The 18,572-nt window shown below is 45.0% G+C and overlaps 1 protein-coding gene across 1 annotated transcript in view; it reads left to right on the forward strand.

Moving 5' to 3' along the window:
- The window catches only part of UFM1 (ubiquitin fold modifier 1), a 114,637-nt gene that overhangs the window by 88,795 nt on the left and 7,270 nt on the right, over window positions 1-18,572 (forward strand). The window contains exons 4-5 of the mRNA XM_078657233.1: window positions 833-872; window positions 7,748-7,780. Of these exons, the coding sequence (XP_078513359.1) occupies window positions 833-872; window positions 7,748-7,780 (73 nt within the window). The remainder of the gene's footprint in view (window positions 1-832; window positions 873-7,747; window positions 7,781-18,572) is intronic.

Here is an 18,572-nt window from a genome sequence, read left to right on the forward strand (position 1 = left end):
AGGAGCCACCTATCTCGTGATACTTCGAAGACTCTACCAGGACAACAATGTGCAATCATCCGGACCCAACACTAGGCGGCGATCTATGCTATAGATATGAATGTCAGCAGCCCTACATGCCAAGAACAGATGCATACTGGTAAGTAGCATATTCATTTTGTGCACTGGTAAGTTTCTTGGCAATTTAGAATGCGGACATAACTCCTGAACAAAGGCCCTGCTAAGCATGCAGTGAAACTAAGCCAGGAGTTGGGTTTCAACCCCAGAGGCTTGCAAAATGACTATTTGAAGTTCTGTGCAGGCTATCTACAGACATTATTCTGTAGGTATTAACTCAGGATGTGAGACCCAGTTCAGTCAAGGCCGCTTTATCTGGCCGTGTCTTGAGGATATCACTTTTCTTTCTCTCCCTTTTCGAGCTTGTATGACTGCTTTAAAATATTCTAACAAATCTAGATTAAAAATGTTTGAATTTAGGGTTAACTAAAAATTGTTCACCACTGTTCCATTTGTATCCCTGGTCCTTAGTTCAGCCCCTTCCACGCTCCACTGTTGTCTGTTTAAGTGGTTGTAGAAAAACAAAGAATATTATTAATTGTGATACTGAAGCAGGCAAGCTCTGTCTACTTTTATGTAAGTTAAGAATGTGCTTCATTCCTTTGACTCGACCATTTCCCCCAAACAGCCAGTCTTGTATAGGAGAGCAATCATCAAATAAATAACGAGAGTGAGTAGCACTTATTTGATACACGTATGTTTGGCATCCCTTAGAGTTATTGATCCTGTTTTATTTGTTAATTTTTTTCAAGTTTTCTTTTTTGCTCTCTTTCAGTTTAAAGTACCCGCAGCAACAAGTGCCATAATAACAAATGGTAAGGATGTCCGTAAAATGTATATGTCCTTGGTAATTCTGTCAATCATTTTTTTTTTCATTGTGTTTGGGGAAAGGTTTCAGACTTTACTAAGTGTCAGTTCCTACCTGAAAAGAAGTACATACCACAGAAACTTGGATAGGATCAGGATGTGTTCGCTCACATATGCAATTGGACCAGGAGAGCTCATTAATATACACATCTAGGCCAAATTTATTGAAGAAGAGCTGGTTTAGAAGACAATCATTGGAAATGCAATAGGTCGCGCATTTGTTCAAGTTAGAGCTATTGACATTAAAAATGTCAATGTCTTTTACCTATGTGTTATGGAGTGTATGTGTGTGGTGTGTAGTGGAATTGTATGGGTGAATTGGATTAGTTAGTTGTGTAATTGTGTGGTGTGGGTTTGTGTAGTGGAATTATGTGGTATGGTGTGCTGTGGAATTATATGGATAGTAATTATGTGGTATTGCGTGTAATGGAATTATGTGGTGTGGGATTGTGTGTTATAGAGTGTTATTATGCGGAATTGTGTATTATGTTGCGGAGTGGTATGTAGTGGAGTTTAATTATGTGGTGTGCTGTTTAAATTTGTGTCATGATGTGGTTATAAACAAAGTCTGTGGCAAGCCACACACTAACAGCAGCACCTAAGGGGTAGGTCTGTTAGGAGTCATAGCCAGTAGGTTTTGGCAAAGCGAGAACTATTGGTTTTGCCAATGGCAGTGTCATTTAGCCATGTTATGGTCGGATCCTATGCCACATATGCAACTATCACTCGGTAGAGAAGCCAAGGTCTGGATGTGCTTGTGGTTTGCAAGCTTTTATGGTCTACTGACAGAAACTCATACTGCCTTCAGCATCAACTTTATAGCTGACCCTAAAATGGATGAAATATGTTTCAGATTCGTCTAAACTCTGTGTCCTCTGTATCTGCTGCTTTCAAAACAGTGTGTACAATGAAAACATATAGTTGTGTGAAGAGTGCAAACAAAATCATTTCGGGCCAAGGAAGGAACCATTTAGACAATGACATTAAAATATGCAGGAGTTTCATTTCGTGCACAATAAAAAAGTCCATTACTCTGAGATATTTACACCACCCAGGCACAATTCTAACCTATTTAATGTTGAATACAGCAATCCACAGCTGAATTTAAGAAGAGTATTTGCTATTATTCTGAACCTCTTGTGCAAAGTTTGTAGTCCTCTTTGAAAGTTTTTGGACTTAAAACAGGTTTTAATTTATTTTGTAAGTCTGACATTATGCATGGGAGTATTTGTTTAAGCAGCAAGTGTGCAAAATCCATAAATGTGTAGTGGACAGAATAGTGTTGTAAATTGCTCAGTTAAGACATAACAAAACGTACAGCTCTTGGCAATCCAAGATTACCATAAAATGCACTTGTGTACTTTATACATGCAAAAAAACAATCGAGAAAGTGTAGAGGCAGTGGTGATAGAATCACCCTCCTAAATAGTATACATAACCAATGAGATTCTATCAATGTGAAGGGAGTGAATAATTTATTGGTTTTTCAATTATTGGTGAACGTCTTATATCTAAAGGTGGTGAAAAAGGCTCTCTTTGCAAATGTCAAAGGGGGAGCACTATGTGCTTTTAAAATACCCCTCACACACTAAGAATCCCTTAGGGAATTTTTAATTTTAATTTTTTACCTTTCACTTATATAGGTCCCTACACTTTATCCTAATCACTTTTCACTGTCCTACACATCACGCATAGCCTATTGTCAAAAATTAAGTGCTCCCGCGTAGTTTGTAGGTTGCAGCACGCCCCGCCCCGTAGAGGGACGGGAAGACCCCTATGATGAAGCATGACACTAAGGGATTCTTAGTGTGTGAGGGGTATTTTAAAAGCACATAGTGCTCCCCCTTTGCCATTTGCAAAGAGAGCCTTTTTCACCACCTTTAGATATAAGAAGTTCACCAATAATTGAAAAACCAATAAATTATTCACTCCCTTCACATTGATAGAATCTCGTTGGTTATGTATACTATTTAGGAGGGTGATTCTATCACCACTGCCTCTACACTTTCTCGATTGTTTTTTTTTGCATGTATAAAGTACACAAGTGCATTTTATGGTAATCTTGGATTGCCAAGAGCTGTCAGTTTTGTTATGTCTTAACTGAGCAATTTACAACACTATTCTGTCCACTACACATTTATGGATTTTGCACACTTGCTGCTTAAACAAATACTCCCATGCATAATGTCAGACTTACAAAATAAATTAAAACCTGTTCTAAGTCTCAAAACTATCAAAGAGGACTACAATCTTTGCACAAGAGGTTCAGAATAATAGCAAATACTTTTCTTAAATTCAGCTGTGGATTGCTGTATTCAACATTAAATAGGTTAGAATTGTGCCTGGGTGGTGTAAATATCTCAGAGTAATGGACTTTTTTATTGTGCACGAAATGAAACTCCTGCATATTTTAATGTCATTGTCTAAATGGTTCCTTCCTTGGCCCGAAATGATTTTGTTTGCACTCTTCAGACAACTATTTGTTGTCATTGTACACACTGTTTTGAAAGCAGCAGCTATCATAAGAGGACACAGAGTTTAGACAAATCTGAAACATATTTCATCCATTTTAGGGTCCGCTATAAAGTTGATGCTGAAGGCAGAATGAGTTTCTGTCAGTAGACCATAAAAGCTTGCAAACCACAAGCACATTCAGTCCTTGGCTTCTCTACCGAGTGATAGTTGCATATGTGGCTTAGGATGCGACCATAACATGGCTAAATGACACTGCCATTGGCAAAACCAATAGTTCTCGCTTTGCCAAAACCTACTGGCTATGACTCCTAACAGACCTACCCCTTAGGTGCTGCTGTTAGTGTGTGGCTTGTTTTTAATTTTTCACCTTTCACTTATATAGGTCCCTACACTTTATCCTAATCACTTTTCACTGTCCTACACATCACACATAGCCTATTGTCAAAAATTAAGTGCTCCCGCGTAGTTCGTAGGTCGCAGCACGCCCCGCCCCGTAGAGGGACGGGAAGACCCCTATGATGGATTCTTAGTGTGTGAGGGGTATTTTAAAAGCACATAGTGCTCCCCCTTTGCCATTTGCAAAGAGAGCCTTTTTCACCACCTTTAGATATAAGACCTTCACCAATAATTGAAAAACCAATAAATTATTCACTCCCTTCACATTGATAGAATCTCATTGGTACTTTATACATGCTACATTAGATGTGTATTTTATTTCATTTATTTTAAAAGTTTTATATAGCGCTGGCTAGACCCGGAGGAATCAGAGCGCTTTACATGAGCATCAGATCATAGTTACAGGATACATCGTTACAAAGGTTACACAGTTCTTAGAGCATGGCAACATAGTTATTTGTAAGGTCGAGATAAACAATAAGCACAAATACGTAAGGGGAAAAGGAGGCAAGGTGAGAGATTCAGGGGAGGGGGGTTGGAGTAGGGGAAGTAGATAGATAATGAAGGCGGGAAAGAGGAGGGGAGGGTGAGAGACACAGCATGGGGAGAGGAGTGGAAGGGTGACGGGGACACAAACCGGTAGACGAGTCAAGGCAACGTCCAAAGTCCAGTAAGCTGTTATCCCAGGGGAAGTGGTATCCCTTCCCTATCTCTATAGCAAGAGGCTCCCTTTACGCAGTGGACTCTCTCCGAGGGGTCTCTGAGACTCCAAGGCCTACATACTGGATCCTTCCCCAAAAAGGGGAGAGGGAGTGCTTTGGCAAGGGGTGCCATACCATACCTCAATTGTAAGTGGCTTCCTTGGCGCAGTGGACTCACTCAGCGGGTTCGCTGAGACTTCAGAGTATAAATATTGGATCTTTCCCCCGACAAGGGGAGAAGGAGTGCTTAGTCAAAGGGCGCAAAGGACAGGGGCGTAGGCAGAGTAGCAGGCAATTGGAGAGATTCAGGGGAGAGAGGATAGTAGCTAGGGAAGAGACAATAAGGAGAGAAAAAAAGAAGTCTGCCTAAAGACCGACTGGGTAGGTGACGACCAAGGAGGGAATCCACGGCCCATCTCCCCTATAGCTAAACCAGGTAGCTCCATCGGGCATCAGACAAAATAGTTCGGTCTCAATACATTGAGAGAGGAGGGAAGGAGAGACATAAATAGAGGGAGGATGCGGGAGGAGACGACAGGAGAGACGAAAGGAAGTGCAACAATGTGGTTCAACAATATACCCGAAAAAGAACAACAAGTAAACATTAAATCAAACAGTCAGCAATACATTAGGGGAGGAGAGAAAGGAGAGAGAAAGTAGTGGGGAGTAGGGGAGGAGAGAGAGTAAGGATAAGGGAAGAGACAACTGTAGAGACGAAAGGAAGTCTGTCTAAAGACAGACTGGGTAGGTGACGACCAAGGAGGGAATCCACGGCCCATCTCCCCTATAGCGACACCAGGTAGCTCCATCGGGCATCAGACAAAATAGATCAGTCTCAAGTGGCGAGAGAAGAGGTTCACAGAAAAACAGGGTGGGGACAAGGGCAAGGGCATGTGAGGGCAGAGGACAGAAGCTGGAAAGAGTAGGAGCGGAGAGGGGGAGGGTTGGGGGAAGGGGGAGGGGTAAGGAAAGGTCAGGAGAGACGCGGGCGCGTTAGCCCGAAGTCAAGCTGGGTAGGTGAGAGTCAAAGGAGGGAGCCCAAAGTTAATCTCCCCCATAGCTCGGCGAGTCAGCAGGCCCAGGTTTGTTCTTGCTCTTCTTTAGTTGGGTCCGCATTTCCCTTTCAGCCATTTTGGTGTTCTTGCGTGTGAGTGAGGGTAGGGTACCTGGATTACTTTCCCCCAGAGTGATTTCGAGTGTGGATGTGCTCTATTGTCTTTGTTGACTAGCGTTGAAGTTGGCCCTGCACCTCTCCGGCTGTCTCGGTGGGCTTCTCCTACGGCTTTTTGGCAGCTTGGTGGTTCTCTGTGGTGTTGTGGTGGTGTTGCGTCACTGTGTCGGTATTCTGTTTGAGAGGCTTAAGTTATAAAACGGGGTGGGTCAGTTAGCTTCTCCTTTCCCCTTTATTGTTATTCAGGTCTTCTATAGGCGCCCCCCTTTGCTTGTGCAACGTGTCCAAACTTGTGCAACGTAACACTTGTAGCCTCAGATAGCCTAGCTATTGCAGAGTTTGCACAGAGATTGAATGCCTGCACCCAAGACAGCAGAGCTATCCAGAGGTTGCAACGCTTTAAAGGTTTGCACCGTTAACAGCAGGGTTGTCCCTCAGGTTACCTTATGATACAGTGGGTACAAATGGGAGATAAGCTATGCCTCGTAAAGCATGAGTTAAATGCTTGCACCTTAGCAGCAGGACAGTCTCACGAGTTGCATAGAAGATACAGTGGGTGAAAGCAAGACCAAAGAGCTACTGAAAAGGACCCACAGGAGTTAAAGGCTTGCTACTTGGGCAGAGGGGTTGTCTCTCAGGTTAGATGATACAGTGAGTGTAATGAGAGATAGTAGCCATTTCTCATGATTCACTGTAGTTATAGGCTTGCACGTAGATTGTGATTTAAATCCATTCTTCCCAGTGAGTTAATTGTATTGTCAGTGACCACTATTTGTACAAATGTAAGATGTACTACTCCTATAGAAACATTATCTGTTAGATTAAGATTGTTTTCTTGGCTTCAAATTATCCCAGCTCCAGCTTTGCTGGTAGCACCCTTGTGCTCAGGAGTGAGGCCCTCGCCATTTGTATGAAACGAACAAGAGTCAAACTGGCAGGTGGCAAACTGATATACAAATGGGCAACCGACCTTAAAGCAACTTTGATTTACTTTGTCTTACATAAGTGGGATTAAAAGTCTTAATATCAGGGTATAAAATGTTAGATCTCTTTACTAACGTGTTTAACACACTCTGTATAATATTGCCCACCTTCATTTAAGAATGGGAAGTCTGAATTGATAGCGAGCAACCTAACACAGTAGTTGGAGAAGTCTGCAAAAAGCTATAATTTATATGGAATAGTTAACCTCCAGATCTTTAACTCTGCTAATCAGAGCAGGTTTTCAGTCCATATAAACGTCTGCTAATTTCTTTCTAATCCCCGAGACGGAGCCACTAACCTGCTTGGTAAGGGTTCATATTTGTCGTCTCCTTTCGGTCTTTGCCATGCTTTCACTCCTAAACGCTTGGTCAGGACCATAGATCTGTATTTACCCCGACCCAAAAATTATGCTTAAAAAAAGGTCTGGTTTTCTCTGTGCTTTAAAGGGGACTTTTGCAACTCACTTCCTGAAAAATCCAATCATGCTTCGAGATAACGCAGTCAACATTTGTGCACTTTACAATTTGCTGATCTGTTGCAATTTCAGACAAAGTTGGACATGCCATCATCTTCAACAGCGTATCGAGGATCATATATACATGTGCCTGATAAAAATGTCTGCTTGCCATGAATTAGTTAGTCTTGCCCGAATGTGCACATACACCCAACCTCTGCCTTATTGATACACATCGGTGAGATGTATCATGAGTCCTCCACCCCATTACAATCAAGACCCTCGTCTGGGCATACAATTAGGGTGACTCACTTACACACCCGCTTTGCCCTTTTTACTGGAAAGCAAAACTTCCTGCGGAAATTGGAATTGGAAAAGCAGCTTTTGGGACATCCATCCAAAAGCCTTCCTTCTTGCTTGAAGAATTTATTTATTTTATTTATTTATAAAGTTCTATATGAGCATGTCTTGTACTTTTTTGGTGATTTGTCTAATTGAGTCAAACACTTTTGCTGGGAATTAGCACATTTACCATAACTGCAAAGTGATTATGGCTTTTTATGTAATATCTGCTCGTATTATGCACATTTTGCATTATGAGATTGTTTACTTAGATTTATTTTATTTTACCATGTCTACCAGATGGAATAGGAATTAACCCCGCACAGACAGCTGGTAAGTATGCTTTGTTTTCTTTTTTCCTAACAGTTGCATGATATTGCCATGACATTGTCAATTGTAATTGTTTTCGCTAGTTTAAAATGAGTAAACGCTGTTACCATAGATGATTTCTGTCCATTTTATAAAATAACAGGACAACAAATCCAAATGAAAGTTCCCTTTCTGTTAAAACAACAATTTCACTTGAATACCTAAACAAATATATTCTGAAACTGCTCTGCAGGTTAAAGACTCTGTGAGAAATGTAGCGACCTGCTGTCTGTTTAGCTAAAAGCCTGGGAACAATTAGTAAAATATTTAAAAGTACATGCAATAAAGGCTTCTTCCAATTGAAAAACCAGCTCTAGACTAACCTTTCTTTCTGTAAATATGTAGGTTAGTGGTTCTCCTTTGAGACTAACGAACACTAGCGTTTGTGTACTTTTTGCTCTGCACCTGCACAAACTAAAATTACATGGACAATAGAGCAGATCTTAGGCAAAATGTCCTGTACCAGTTTCACCCATCCCACCGTCACCCCCAAGCTTCATAATACCAGCGCTGCTGAAGAAGCAGTAAAAGCAGCATGGTGAAATACCCAAGCCTCCTAATGCAGTGATAGTCACAGATACATAACTTTGAGGATGATAATTATTAAGCTTGTAGCCATTTAAATCAGTAAATAAATATTCACTTTTCCTGGGTGTAATCTCAGTAGCGAGCCTTTCTTTGTTTAAAAATAAATTAAGCTGTGGTTTACCTTAAAAGTGAAAAAGTTCCAGGACAGTTAAATACTTTGTACATCTTGAAACATTGGGAGCACGAGCTGCTGTTGCAGTGAGATTATTTCCTATTACTAAGCCTCATTAGTAAGTTTCTTATTAGTGCACCATATCTAAGTCCTCTCTAAGAGTGGTGTGGTTTCCATCCTCTGAGGGATTTCGTTCCTATTTTCTTGCTTTTTACCAATGACACATCATGGTGTTCTTTTACAATTCAGAGTAGACAGTATCCTAGAGTATAGTGCCTTACTGGGCTATCTATGTCCTGGAGAATTTAATTTAAGGACTGATGATATATACTTGATTGTGTGCACATTCCCATACAATATGTTTTATTCTAGCAGAGACCTGTTTTATAGCTTGCATTCCACCTAAAATGTGAGCTATTCATCAGTGGCCTGTATGCTGAGCTTCCTTCTGAATTGTCACCACCATATTGCTTGCCACCTGCAGTCACTCAACAACTAATTGTCATGCCGCTCTCACCAAGCAGCAGGTTGCAGACTCTATTTGATACTCCTATCGGAAATAGGAAAAAAGTACCTTCTGCCAGAGAAAGCAGAAGATCTGGAATAAACTTTTGTTCTATTTTGACCTCAGACATGGGCATGGTGGTTTCAGGGGTATCTAAGCCTCTTGAACGACCTGGTTCCTTCCCCCCTTTAAAATTGGAAACGTTGCAGCTCAAGTACAATGAAAAATGTCTTAGATATTGTAAAGGAAAGTTTAAATTTTGTTAAGGACATGGACCAAGTATTATACATGAACTTTCCGCACTTTTATTCTCTAGCGGTCTTGTAATACAAGTATAAAGAAATACAACTCCCAAGAACACTGACACAAACAAGACCATATTCACAGCCAATTGACATCCAGCTTTCTTTATAGAAAGCCACCCACTTCCTGACTTCTTTCTTCACATGACAGCTGCCATGAACTATCATTTCCTTTTTAGGTCTCGGCCTGATCCAGTGCATGTGCTGGTCTGGCCGAGACATTTAGTAGCTGCTTTTAAAAGTGCTACCAAAGCGGCCACCAGTTTACTCTCATGCGCACAAGCGCGCGCGCGGCTGCGCGCTTACCTAGCATGCTTTAGCACGTCATCGCGATCACTTTTGCTTTTAGAGTGATCGCGATCACTTTCGCTTTCACGGCCGTGCGGCGTTACTTTTACTGCCGCGCCAAATACTTGTTTGAATAGTCGTGATATGTCTTTGAATAATAGCTTGATATGTCTTTAACTAAGCGCGCAATATGTCTTTGACTAATGGAGTGATATGTCTTTGACCAAGGTGGCTCAAATTCTATTGGCTGTCTTGGGATGTTAAAATGAAGACCATATGTATTGGAGGAATTCTCCTTGATTATTTTTTTTGACGAATATTTGGGAATTCAGACTGCGCATTTCCGGTACTTCCAAGGCAGCGCCTCCCTGTCAGAGAGACAAGTTCTAGGCTCTGTTGCCCAGATAGAAATGACAGGAAATGCTGGCCCTTCTGACTGCTCAGACTCGCAGCTTTTAATGCAGACCGTCCTTCACCATCGCAGAGTTTGGGATAACAGCCAAAACAAGTTTGACACTGCGTGATGAACCTTAAATCCCGGCTCGTTTGTTATGGGGACATTGATTATCTTAGCAGGCTCTTGGCTTCAGTGAACGGGGTGCCCGGAATGGTGACTAATTGTGGGGCTTTCTGAAGTGTGAGACGGGCTCCCACGGAACAGCACAACTTGCTGATAAGGGGGAGAACGGCTCATTCATTTTCAGCCTTATAATGTGAACTCTGCTTGACCTGCACTCTTATCGGGCTGCCTGGCATGGTTTAGGATGGTTCCCTGTATGCAGTTTTTATATTAATCCCAAGCATTAAATCAAAGGAGGTGAAAATAATTATTAATGTCCATGACTTGCGAAACTCTAAAATAAAAAGCAATTAAAATGGATAGTTTGCTTAATTCACTCATCTGCCTCCACCCTGTCCAGTCGTTGAACTGTCCACAAACTCGCGGTGTCCTTTTTAGGCCAAAACAAGATTGTGGCCATGCAAGGTGGATTTAAATCTGGCCAGCCAGAGGTCATCTGAAGGTCCATCGAGGGGCTCCATTATGTAAATTGCATTAAAGCCAATTCAATTTTGCACCAACATTTTTAAGGGACAAAGATTTCACGGGTGCTGTTAGACCTGACACCCTTGGCGTGGTTTTCCCCTATCTTTTTGCCTCTGCCTCCTGTATTTTTGATGCTGTGCTGGATTTCGTTTTTGCTGGTTTAGATGCTTTGGACACTCTGCCACTGCTGATCAGTGCCAGAGTGTAAGTGCTCCCTATGTAAATTATCATATTGATTGGGTATACCTGATTGGCATATTTGTATCACCATGAAGTCCCTAGTAAAGTGCACTGTGTGTGCCAGGGCTGGTGATGACAGATGCTACTAGTGGGCCTGCAGCGCTGATTGCGCCACCCACATAAGTAGCCCTAAAATGGTGTCTCAGGCCTGCCACCGCGGTGCCTGTGTGCAGTCAGTGAACTGCCATGTCCTCCTGGCCAGTGTCCCCACTGGCTGGGCCTAACCCTTCCCTTTATGTACATATTGGTCACCCCTATGGAAGGCTCAAGGTACCCCCCTGGGCAGGGTGCAGTGTATAGGAAAGGTAGAGCATGTACTAGTGCAGGTAACATGCTCTGGTAGTGAACAGCAGCCATTTTGTGTGCTCACTGCTGCAAGGTTATCTTGCTCCATAGACTAACATGGGGGAGGCTGGTCCCAATGGACACCAGCCTATCTTCATATAGGAACAAGATGGGACATAAGTGATTGATATCCCTGAACTCAGAATTTAATAACACATCTTTTAGGAAAGGTTGTTTTTAAATTCTGTGTTTGAGAACAGTACTTTTAGAAAGTGTCTGTTCTCTTGTCTAACCCTTCTGTGTGCCTGGGCCTGCGTGTGGATTGACTGTCTGGTCTGAGGGTGACAGGGGCTGGGGAGCCCCCAGGAGGTTGTCTGAGTCAGCCCGTGCTTGAATGACTGCATCTGTAACTAGAGTGGTGGGAGGAGGTAGCACCTGGCAGTGAACAGGGCTGTGCCTGCCTGCCTCAATGCTGGCTCCACCTCCCGCTGGGCGACTATCAACTCTGCCCCTCACACTGAAAGGAAGAAGGAAGCCAGGAAGCCCAAGGGCTCCAGCAACACACAGAACTGGTTTAGACCGGGCTCAGGGCACACTTGCACAAAGACTTCAAAGACTTTTAGGGGTATAAGAGAAGGACCCCTGACAACAGGAAATCAGATTCTACAATCAAGAGGAACCTCTGCCAGAAGAAGGACTGCTGAAGGAACTGAAGGAAGACTGCCTTGCTGTGTGCTCTAAGGGCTGACCTCTCCTGCTATCCAACTGAAGGAAAGAAGAAGAAGGGTTTTGCTGTGTGTTGTGCCCCTACCTGCTTGACCTACAAAGACTTTGCTGTGTGCTGTGTCTTCTAACTGAATCTCCAAGGGCCTGAGAAGAGCTGGCCTCCTGTCCTGGAACCCAGGGTCAAAAGGTTCCACAGTAACTGAACTACGCTGTGAAGATCGTACTTTAATTGCTGCTGGGAGCGCGATTTGCAACTGCTGGCCGTAGAGGAGGATCGTTGTGCTCATCGGCACATTGCTGCAGAGGATCGGAGGTTTGTTGTGCCTCCCTCCGTGATTTATCCCCCAGAAAGAGTTGGTGGCTTCACGAGCACTCTGCCCGCCTCTGGCCACGTGAAAATCACTTGCCGCCAGTTCATCGCCGCTGCCCGGGGCCAGAAACGTCCCGAAAATCTCGCCGTGCCTGGCCGGGGCCACCGAGGGAGAAACCGAAGGAACAGAGCCCTGATTGGCATAGAGCGACAAGCCCCCTCACCGCCGCGCTGGGATTGGTTCCCAAGCCGCAGCATCATCGTCATCACAAGGGGCTCGTTTGAGGAGCCGCGCTGCGAGTGGCCATCATCGTGAGGAGTCTCCACGTCATGAGGGGCTCGCCTGAAGGGCCGCGCACCGATTGGGCAGTGTGAAGGAGCCGCGTTCGAGTCCGTGAGTAGACCCGACCTCACCGAGGGATCCGTGGGTGTGTGCCTCGTCCCCGAGCAGCCGTCCCAGCCCATAAGTCGCATCCTGGCTCCCCGCCGCTCGTAGAATTATCAGAGCGGGCGGAGAGCTGACGGGACCGGTCGAGGCCGCGGGAAGGCTTTACCGAAGTGGGGAGACTTTCTCTTGGTGAACACGGTACCGGCGCCTCACGAGGCCGCGGGAAGGCTTTACCGAGGTGGGGAGACTTTCTCTTTGTGAACACGATACCGGCGCCTCAGAACAGCGCTAGAGATACGGCGAACAGCTATTTTTAAAGTACTCAGAGCTTCTACTGATAACCTCCCTTCCCACTATTTTAAAAGACCGAGACTGAACTGTGCTTGCACGGATAGCTTCTTATCCCAATACAAAGCTTCAGGAAGAGTTAATTGAGTGTACCTATATTGCCAGTGGTTAATCTGCCTAAAACTAGATAAAGATATATTTTTACATATACCTACCTGTGTGGTCCCAGTTTGTGGTGTGTTGAGAAATTACTGCGTGTGTTAAGTGCAACTATTATACATTGCCTTGGGGATAAGCCTGTCTGCTCGTGCCAAGCTACCTAGGGGGTGAGCAGGGGTTATCTACTGTGGATATCCTTTTACCCTGACTAGAAGTGTGGGTCCCTACTTGGTCAAAGGTACTTACCTCTGCCAATTAGAGACCCCCAGTTCTAACAGGTGCAAATGGGACATTACACTGGCACTTGTCCATCTTATCAACTAATCACTAAATCAGTCTGGATTTCCCTTTATGCTGGCATAATTTTGCATAATTTGTAGCATTTCTCGGCACACTTGTTATGCACAATGCCAGAGATTACGTCATTACACCATGTTGCATAAAAAAGATCTAATTCAAGTAAATATCCTATAAGAAGCACAGGAGCAACATTAACAAATCTGCTCGTCAGGAGCCTTTTTGCACTATTTCTTTGCAGAGTTTTACCCGGGCTTACTTGCACCACTAACAAGTCGATCAGTGGAAATGTTGGTAGGATCATCTGCCATGCACAACCCATTTTATCCATCACTACCACCCTGCATGACTAGGCTCTTAGAGAATTTAGTTCTACCCTTCCTTCCCAAGTCTTTGCCACTGGTCTGGTTAGTTCCGGGTTTTGGGATAGGGTTAATGTTGGCCTGAGCAAAAAGAACAAGCATTGGCAAAACCAATGGGTCTGGCCTTTGGGACCTTATACGTGTTTAGTTATCCAGCCCAATATCCTTGCTGCAACAACATCAAGTGTTGCATGGCTAAACACTTATAAGGTCCCAAAGGCGGGACCTATTGGCTATGCCAATGCTTGTTTGATCTTCCGATCGTTTCCTACCACAAACGTAAGAAGAATATCATGACTACCTCTTAATCTCTTCTAGAATAAGTAGTAATATACATATCATTAAAAAAGTCTGTAAGCACAATTTATATGATAAATCTAACCATCAAAACCTGTTAATATGGTTATCTGTTTAATAGCTCTTTTGTGAATTCTGTAATGTAACTCCCATTTCTACGGGTGGTTCCAGGTTTGATGAGAACCTCAGGTGGGATAATAATCACTTCCTTGTCCTTAATAGAACTAAAACTTTCTTTTACGAGAGCCAGGAGTTTTTTTTATTCTGTGTCAGAAAGGGAAGCTCTGGGTTTGGCCTGAGTTCTTCTCTCCTGACACATTTGTGCAATCTTCTTTGATAGAAGGCTGAGGGAAAAATTGACTAAATCGATGACTAACCTTAGGAAAGTTACTTGCTGAGAGAGCACCATGAGTGACTTCTCCTAGTTGTTGATGAATCCTAAGCTTTCCAGAAGTGAGATTATCTTGGGCTGTTGTTCAGTCAGCCTCCACAGGCATCGTTCCATCACTAGGATGCTGTCCAAATATACTATGAATCCAATGCTCTTTGTCCTGATTGGCTCCACCACCAGCTTCAAGACCTTGGTGAAGCGCCAAGGACAGGCCAAAAGGGAGTGACTTGAATTCATACCACTGTCCTATTGCTACACATTGAAGTAATCTGCAATGTGGTTTAAATATAGTGAAGGTAAGATATGCATCCCGTAAATCAAATCGCAACACCTAGTCCCCTGGACGTAGGACGTCTCTGAGAAGATGAATGCTCTCCATTTTGAATGGTGATGGAGCAGCCATTTTTTTTTAATTCTCGGAGGTTTATCACAGGCTTTACCCCCTTATCTTTCTTTTCGACCAAAAATAAATTGCTCACAAAACCTCATGAGTGTATTGTTTACTTGCCAATGTCTCCTTTCTCCTGCAACAACTACGCCTCTAGGTGTATTAGATGGTGAGGTTGTTTGGAAGAACAGTAAAACTCTATGTGAAATCCAGTCACTGTCTGCAGGACTCGGGCATTGTTGGTTAGAGCCTGCCAGTTCTGTACAAAGAGGGGCAACCTACCCTCTATTTTTACATTAGATAAGCAGGTGCCATTTACCAAAGTAGTTTCAGAGGTTGAAGGTGTCTTGAGATGAGCTTTTGGCAGCTCTAGCTTTTCCCGCTCAACGGAAAGAGAAGTATCCACCAAATCTGCTCTGATCTTGCCAGTGGTCCATTTTGTTGTATTGTGCCCATTGGAACGATTGATGAAAGTAGCGGCCAGTCAAGGGCCCCCCTCCCATGACCAGCCCTGGTTAAAACCTTGGAGGCGAATCCATTGTTGATGGATGCTTGAGGTTTGTCTAGGAAGGTGAACTTGGACACAAATGCTCCCAATTATTTTACGAAGGTGGTGCCAAAGTGGTCTCCAAGGCTTGCCCCTCCTCTAAAGAGGCCAGCTAGTTCACCCAGTTTTGCATCGACGTTGATGAGGAGGGATCTATTCTGTTCAGGGGGTATGGTGTAGTTTGTATTGCTTGAGAAAATAAGTGGTGATATTTGGGACCCTGACTACCTGGCTCCTCCGCCAAATCCATAATATTAGTAAGCTGCCTGTTAAATCCAATAGTGTGTCTGGGCAGGAGTGGTCAATACTCTTGTTGGCTTCCTTGACGTACTTCGCTAGGAAGGTGGTCATCATGGGGTCTATTTCCAGAGGTAAGGCTACTTTGCTCCCTGGAGTTGATCTAGGGCATTCCACCCTATGTTTGGTGCAAACTTCCTAATATTGGGGTTTGCTGGGCAGCACACCATGTAGGGCACCACTTTATGCACTTGAATCCATTCTGTGGATCTGGGTTGATAAATAGCCTCCCGATCTGACTTATCAGAAGGAGGGTGACAGTTAGATCTTTCATTCTCCCAGAGAAGGCCAGTAGATATTCCATCCTCCTCCCGGAGGTTCCACATGCCTAATGATCCCCTTAGGGTGCCAAGGCCCGGATGTACTCTCCTCGTCATCTGAGTCCCCAAGGAAATCAACAATTTCATCACCCATAGGGGCGTCATCTCCTACAGTTGGGCAGGAGCAGGAGCATGGATTACTAGAGCCATCCTTGTTCCTCAATTCCTCATATAGCCTTTCTGAGTTGTTCAAAATTGGAGCGGGCTCCCTGGGTAAAAATGCACTTTCAAGCTCATCAGAAATGTCTCACGCCTGAAAGCCCCTTTACTGAGCATGCATCACTTCGTAAACAACCGCATCACATAAGTAAGCTCATGTTTTAACCTCCTCCCCCTGTTTCCTCGCTCTCCCTCCTTTACGCAACATTGTTGTTGCTTTGTTTTTTGGTTTCCTTCTCTTAGGTCACCACAGTGCCCAGTACAGGACTACTAGGGCCCCAGGACAGGCTACCTTCAACCAATCTGGAACCTGTCTTTAGCTGTTCACGACACATTCATAGGTCCTGAAGAAGTGCCACCCGATTCCATTAGGAATAAGCAGGCACGAAACATGTCGACCTCACACTAGCGATAGTCCACTGGGAACATAACTACCCACTAGGACATCCACTTCATTTTAATTAGGCATGTACTACCGAGCACATTCAAATTATTGTATAGGACTGTCCCTGACCTATTTTAAATCACCACCTCTGTGCACACACCTTCTCACTATCCCTATACCCGCACGCACCCATACGGCTTCTCTAAAAAGATCTCCGATAAAGAGCCCCGGAAACGGTGAGCCCATCGGGCATTGGAGCGCCGGCCCGACGAGGAGCAAGGCCCAATGATGAAGCGTGACACCTCTCGGGGTGTGTGAGGGCAACATGACAAAAATGTTGTCTTTTCCATCCCTTTCCTCCTTTAAGAACTACACTCTCCTTGCGTTACAACCATTCTGCTTGAACCATCGTTTTTTCAGACCTTATTCTGCCATCCAGTATAAACAAGAGGTTTAAATTCTCATGTTCCCTCTGCCGCCTCCCAGCTGCTCTCCCTTCCCCGCCCCCTACTTAATTGCGGCCGCTGTGTGGCCATGCCAAAGGCAAACCCAACCGCAACCAGCGCCAGGGACAGGGACCCTGGTGCTCCGACCCCTGCCACTACGACCCAGCAACCCTCCACGAACTCAACCCTGGATGCAACAACATCTTCCAGCTTTCGACCCCGAGCATCACCCAAGGCCCGTTCTCCTGCCGACACTGCCACTGCACCTTCACCCACCTCCGGACCCCAACAGCTACTGCCAACCCATACAACACTGGTGCACCCAAACACAGAGCTGCATCCTTCTCAGCGTATGCTCCCTGCACAAACATGCAGTAGAAACCTGGGACCTCCTCAACACCCTCTCGCCCGATGTCGCCTTCCTCACAGAGACCTGGACCAACACCAGCTCCGCACCAGACATCACAACGGCCACCCCCGAGGGGTTCAAGATCCAGAGGAAAGACCACCCCAACCACCCTGGAGGAGGCCTTGCCATCGTCAACAAAAGCTACCTCCGACTGACGATCTCCATCTCAAACTACTTCTCGCCCCCTATGGAACACATACAGTTTCAGATCCAGGTCAACCCCAGAACAACTCTACGCTGAACTCTTGCCCACCGACCTCCTGGACCCCGCACCCCGTTAACTAACACCATTGCAGACCCCATTGTGCCCCACGCCCTCGCCTTCACGGACTACATACTGCTCGAAGACCTGAATTTCCACCTTGACAACCTCAGGGACCCCAACTCCGCCCCACTCTTACACAACCTCGACAACCTCGGATTGAAGCAATTCGTCACCACCCCCACCCACTAAGCGGAACACACCCTCGGCTCCATCTTTGCCGGAGGAATCAACTTGTGCTTCAGTCACACCACGCACCCCCTCTGGACAGACCACCACTGCATCCACGTCTCCTTCTCGAAACCTACTGCACACAGCCCAACGCCACGCCCCTCGCAGAAACTGGAGCAAGATCACTGAAGAGCACTTCGCCTCTGCCCTCAGCCACACTCCTGCCCCCCGCCACTACCGACACCAACTCTGCAGCCAACAAACTCCACAAATGGATCACCGGTTGCACCAACACGCTTGCACCCCTCCAGAATGACAACTCACTAGATCTACAAAGAGAGACTTCATCCAGGACAGAATCCACTCCAGCTCCCGCAAGTCCAAGGAACTCTTGAACATCATACAAGAATTCACCAGACCCCCCCAGCGAACCTGAATGTCCCTCCCTCCCAGGACCTCTGCAACAAACTCTGCTCCTTTTTCCACCACAAGTTTAGGGCACTCTACGACCACTTCGCCAAACATGACCAAGGCACCGACCCATCACCTTCCACTGGCAACACCACTCAGCCAACCATCCTTGCGTGGACCTCTGCAGAAGACACTGCAAAGATAATGAGGAGCATACTCTCCGGAGCCCCCAACTGACCCCTGCCCGCCACACAATTTTCACAGGGCAACATCCACCATTGCACCATAACTACGACGTACAATCAACTGCACCTTCCCCGACCACTGGAAACGCGCAGAAGTCAAACCTGTCCTCAAGAAGCCCTCTGCAGACCCGAA

Source organism: Lissotriton helveticus, chromosome 8, assembly GCF_964261635.1.
Source record: "Lissotriton helveticus chromosome 8, aLisHel1.1, whole genome shotgun sequence".
Classification (NCBI taxonomy): Eukaryota; Metazoa; Chordata; class Amphibia; order Caudata; family Salamandridae; genus Lissotriton; species Lissotriton helveticus.